General features: G+C 39.8%; 1 protein-coding gene across 1 annotated transcript in view; it reads right to left on the minus strand.

Annotated features, from left to right (window-relative positions):
• Positions 1 to 5,408, minus strand: part of plpp3 (phospholipid phosphatase 3) — a 118,353-nt gene extending 112,945 nt beyond the window's left edge. The window contains exon 1 of the mRNA XM_055641679.1: positions 4,868 to 5,408. Coding sequence (XP_055497654.1) covers positions 4,868 to 4,994 — 127 coding nt within the window. The 5' untranslated portion in view covers positions 4,995 to 5,408. The remainder of the gene's footprint in view (positions 1 to 4,867) is intronic.
• Positions 5,409 to 6,000: the final 592 nt, after the last annotated feature.

The raw sequence follows: 6,000 nt of genomic DNA on the forward strand, positions 1-6,000 counted from the left end.
TAATTGTCTAAATGCCTATTAAAAGTCATAATTCTAACCGCTTCTATAGCTTCCTTCGGCAACTCGGATATGGACACTGAGTGAAAAAGATTTCCCCTGAGATCCCTCATAAATGTCTCCCTTCTCACCTTAGGCCTATGTCTTCTAGTTTTAGAATCCTCTCCCTTGCAAATAAAGACTGAATGCTCACTTTATCCATGCCCCTCTTGATCTTATACCTCCCAATAATGTACACCCTCAGCCTCCCACGCTCCAAAGGAAAAGGTCCTGGCCTATCCAACCTCTCCCCATAACTCAAGCCCGTAAGCCCAAGTAACATACTGGCGAATCTCTTCTGTATCCTTTCCAACTTAATGGAATCCTTCCTATTGTTGGCTGACCAGAAGCACCCATATTACTCCAAGTCTGGTCTCACCAACAAGTTGTACAGCTGCATCATGATATACCAACTTTAGTACCCAATAGTTTTCACAATGAAGGCAAGCATGCAAAGGCCTTCTGCATGCCCCTGACTCTCAACTATCAGGGAAACATGCACCTGCATTCCCAGATCTCTCGGTTCTGCAACACTCTCCAGAGCGCTCCTATTTACTGTGTAAGACCTGCCTGTCTGACATACCAAAGTGCAACACATCACACTGGACATAATTAAATTCCGTTTGCCATTCCTTGGCAACCTTCCCAACTGATCTAGATCCTGCTGTAAACTTAGATATCCTTCCAACAACTTTGGTGTAATCTGCAAATTTACTAACATTGATAACTACATTGCCATCCAAATAGTTAATGTAGATAACAAACAACAGTGTATACAGTGTCGACCCCTGCAGCACACTACTGTCCTCAAGCCTCCAATCAGAAAATCACCTCCCCTCCCCTCCCCCACCACCACCCACACAACTACCCATTGACCCTTTCCTCCAAGCAAATTTTGAATACAATTGGCTTGCTCGCCTTGGATGCCATGTATTCTAACCTTCCAGACTAGCCTACCAAACGGGGCTTTGTCACATGCCTGGCTGGTATCCATATAGACAATGTCCACTGGCCTACGCTCAACAATCCACTTGGTGACCTCTTCAGATTGTGCGAGACACAATTTTACACACAAAGCTATGCTGACTATTGCTAAGCAGTCCTTGCAACAAATACAGAATTACAGAATAGCATTGCCACCTGCAGTTGTGGAAATAGGAACCTTTCGCAGTCACATAGAAAACTTGCCATAAAACACCATCAGCTGTGTGATAAAACCTCTCTTCTATTACCCTATTTCCACTTCAGCTAACAAATTACATTGAAATTGGACTAACAAATAGAGTAATTGATATGTACAACTTCCGCTGTTACTAGATAAGCATTCCATAGCTGGAAAGCCTTTCTGTTAACAATATTCAGGGCCATTCACATTAGAAACTAATTTATAGTCCATGCAATGTGGTATCAGTATCAGGCTTGAAACAAGCATGTCATGTTTGCTAGTGATTTAATGAAAAAGTTGGAAGCAGAGTACTTAATAAAGAAAATGAGCAGTTGAAGCTTCTGACTATGTTTACAGTTTTACCTATGAGTATTTGTTCCTGTGTTTATTAGAAACATAGAAAAATAGGTGCAGGAGTAGGCCATTCAGCCCTTCGAGGCAGCACCGGCATTCAATATGATCATGTAAAAATCAGTACGCCGTTCCGCTTTTCCCCCATATCCTTTGATTCTTTTAGCCCTAAGAGCTAATTCTAATCCTCTCTTGAAAACATCCAGTGAATTGGCCTCCACTGCCTTCTGTGGCAGAGATTTCCACAGATTCACAACTCTCTGGGTGAAGAAGTTTTTCCTCATCGCAGTCATCGCTAAATGACCTACCCCTTATTCTTAAACTGTGACCCCCTAGTTCTGGACTCCCCCAACATCGGGAACAATTTTCCAGCAGGATAATATTGAATATGGGGCCTCTGGCAGGAGACTTGAAGATTCAAGTGTCTCTCACTGCACACATTGAAATAGGCACATCGGCAGTATTATTATTGCTAATAATGGTTTCATTATTAAAGATTGCCATATCATTATTGTTCTTTGTTAATCTGACCTGGATCTGGTGCATCGGATAAATTGACACCAATAAACCAGTTTACATTCTTCAGGAATATTTTCCCAAACTTTTGAATCCTCAGAATTGGCAGAATTATTCATGAATAGGCTCCATCTTAAAGACTGGGAAAAGTGACAGATGGCAAACCGTGTCTACTGCCGATTTGCCTAATTCAATGTGTGCAGTGAGAGACACTTGACTCTTCAAGTCTCCTGCCAGAGGCCCCATATTCAATATTAGCCTGGTTTTCCAAGAGTTATTGGTTCCGAAATATCTGAAAGCGTCAAGCCATTGTATTTATTGATTGACAAATGGGAGTTCCTGATTTCATGCCTGAAACTCCTGATGATGGAGTACCTTTACATCTGAGAGGTAGAAAAGTGAGATACAATTGCACTGTCAACACTTAAATAACTATCTTCAGCTTCTGACACTATGTTTGTCAGAATGATTTGCTTTTCTTTTTCTAAATGGCTTATTTTTAAGTTTGATAACATTTGTTTAATTACTATTTTAAGAGTATCTCGCAGGTTAGGCAGCATCTCTGGAGAACATGGATAGGTGATGTTTCAGGTCAAGGCCCTTCTTTAAGTGCCTGTGAGTGCGCCTCCCACTATCAAGATTTTTTTTTGACAACTGTTTATTGGCAAGCTTTCAAATTCCTTATTTCTAATTAGCTTTTAATAACAAGGACTTCACCATATAAAAATAGGTAAATCAACATTATTGCAATCAATGATCATACCTGTGAGGGCAGATGGGATTTGGCATTATTTGGAAACAGAGGTTTATGGTTCCAAATTCAGAGATCATTATTAATTACCATCTTAATTTGTTGAGTTAAAACATTATCCAAGTTCTGCAGTTGATGTTCATAAGAGCATTCTGACATTCAAAGGTGTAAGGGCAGAATGCACACATAACAAATTCCTGTGGTGTTTTTATGAGTGTGAAATGCATATGCTCTTGATCAGAGCTTGTGCACAAACATCTAATAGGTTTTCATTTAATAGAATCCACCCTTCATGGTTTCATTGGCTTTATTACTTTGCATCATAATCGTATTAGTAGAAATGGGACTCGTTCATTATGTATCCCACTACAGTCTCTTGTCTTACTGTCTTCAAAAGTAAACAAACCTGTGCTTTTTACATTCCCTGCATTTAAAGAAGCATATTGTATCCAAACACTGTCAAAACACAGACTAGTGATGGTACCCTCCAGGCCTCTGTTTAGTTTATAACTGTAATTGAATCCCATCACTATGTAACGGGGGTTTGGGGCTGGTGGAGCAGTTATTTAACACCACATCCATAGCAGAATGGCTAATGGATTTGGTGTTATAAACATAGATGCGAGTACCATTACCTGTATCAGCAATATGGGAAAAGTGGCTTATTTTTGTTTATCTATCATAACCACAAGATGTAACAGTATGTAAAAAGGAACTGCAGATGCTGGTTTAAACTGAAGATAGACACAAAAAGCTGGAGTAACTCAGCGGGACAGGCAGCATCTCTGGAGAGAAGGAATGGGTGTCATTTCGGGGGTCGAGACCCTTCCTCAGTCTGACCCAAACGTCACCCATTCTTTCTCTCCAGAGATGCTACCTGTCCCGCTGTATAACCCCAAGATAGCCTTGCTGGTAAGTAGAGGTTTATCCGAAAGCTTGTGTTGGCAGGAAACGGTGCATTCTATGATTCAATGTATTTAAAAGTTGAAACAGTGGCACAGATGTCAACACAAGCATTAGTGAAATGCCGTGCAATCCAAAGATTTGAGTTTTCTTGCAGATCCCTTCTGTAGATGAAGTTATTACCAAATGTTACAGCCACTAGCAACAAGCATTTAAATGCAATCAGGTTTATAGAGCCAAAAGTAGACAGGTAAATTCCATTCTGGAGTTTTAATTATGCTCTCTTACTGAAGTCCTAATCTTGATTTAGCTGACAGAAAATTTTGTAAATAGCATTTATAAATTCACATAAAATGTCCAATTATCATTAGACAAAATAATCAGAATTCACCTGCAATGAATGACATTACGTGTAATGTCATAATCGTATTACAAAACGTAAATAAATCCGACCATGGTTTGATTACCACATTAGGCTACAGGTTGTCTACGTAAAACATAAGCAATAATAATAATAGTTCTTTATGAACTGTTGTCCAGCTTCGAAAGAGTTAAAATAAAAGATGTGGGACCTTAATGGTTAAAGATTATCCCCATCCATCCTTTTCTTTCCATCTCGTATCTACGCAACTAGTAAATACGGTGCATGGATATGTAGTAAACCGAGGTCACATCTGGTTCTGCGTCCACTGCACACTTAAACACTTCATGGATCTGACCATGGCGGAGATACATGCCATTAGCAGGTCTGTGCACTAACTCATCCATATAGCACTCCATGCTTTAATTTAATCCAATATTGGTTCAAATTCTGTTTTCCCTTTAAGATGACATGGCCTCTCGTGTAAGTTCCAGTAGAGCCAACATATAGCAAGTGAAGTTTCAACAGTGTGTAAAAGGATGCATTTAAATCTAATCGATCGTGATTATTTGCACTAAACATTTTAGCTTAGCTCGCGGCTAAAGGTGGGATGAGTTCAGTCATTCATTCATCTTTTTTCAAAGATGAAGTTTGATTCTTTGATTTATTTTATAGTAATATTTCAAGAACAGTGGCAACACCTACTGCCTGCCCCTGACAATATGTAAACACAACGCAGCACGGATTACTACTAGGCATATAGTAGCTTCTAAAATGTACTCACCAAGAAATAAGCAAAAGAGATCCAAGCAGATTAACATGACCTTTTTGTGGTCCTTATTATTCAGAGTTGAAGTCCCACCATTTCTGTTGTCGGCAGGCATAGCTTTGTCGTATTTGTAGCTCTGCATGTGTGGAATTGTTGTAAAATCCGTAGCCGAAATGTTAAAGTAACTTCTTTTTTTTAAGTCTCTCGCCTGCGTTATTCCTATCGGACGTTCCGCCTTTTCCTTAAGTTCGTATTTTTGTTTTCAGCACAAAAAAGTTCGTCCCGAGAGGGAAGCTTGTTGGTTGTGGAAATCGTAAACTAAGAAACTTTTTGGAAGCAACAAATGTATGGTTCTCTTTTGAATCTGCGGAATGAATGAATGGAGAGGTTTCGCTTTAAAAAGAAAACAATCCCTTTGCGAACACAATGCAGCCCGGCACTGGTGTGATGAATGCGGAGCCTTTCTTTAGTGTGTTTGCAAAAGCTTTGGGCTCCTGTTTTATTCCTGAACTCCTCTTCAACGTAACCCACTTGGATCAGTTGCCACTCAGTCTCAGCCCCCTCCCTGATGATGCTTACAATTTCCTACAATCCTTCCTCAGTCAGGCTTCGAGCGCCCCTACTGCTGACAGAGAAGACTGACTTCGTTATAGCCCTCTTCGAATATTTATTTAGAATACTCACATTTGCAAGATACCCTTTTATAAATATGAATCTCAGGGAGATTTAAATACTTCCAATAAATGTAATTGTTCAACGAGGATTTATGTGATCAAATTACAGTAATATTAACGGAAGGCAGGACATACAGCAGGGGAATCTAGAATTACAGCACACAGGTTTAAGGAGGGGGAGAACATGAAAGGAGTATGTTTTTCACACTGAGAGTGGTGTTAATCTGGAAAGAGCTATCAGAGGAATTAGTGGAGGTGAACACAATTACAATGTTTAAAAGGCCTTTGGACAGGTAGTTGGATAGGGAAGGTGTAGAGAGATACGACCCTGATGTGACCAAATGGGATTGGCACAGACAGGCTTCAATGTAAACATGGACAAGAAAGGCAGAAAGGTCCAATTTCTGTACACTGCACATTTCCATAATTCTATGATTCCAACCTAAATGGCTAGTCTCTTTTGCTAAGAGGATA

Source organism: Leucoraja erinacea, chromosome 10 (genome assembly GCF_028641065.1).
Source record: "Leucoraja erinacea ecotype New England chromosome 10, Leri_hhj_1, whole genome shotgun sequence".
NCBI lineage: Eukaryota > Metazoa > Chordata > Chondrichthyes > Rajiformes > Rajidae > Leucoraja > Leucoraja erinaceus.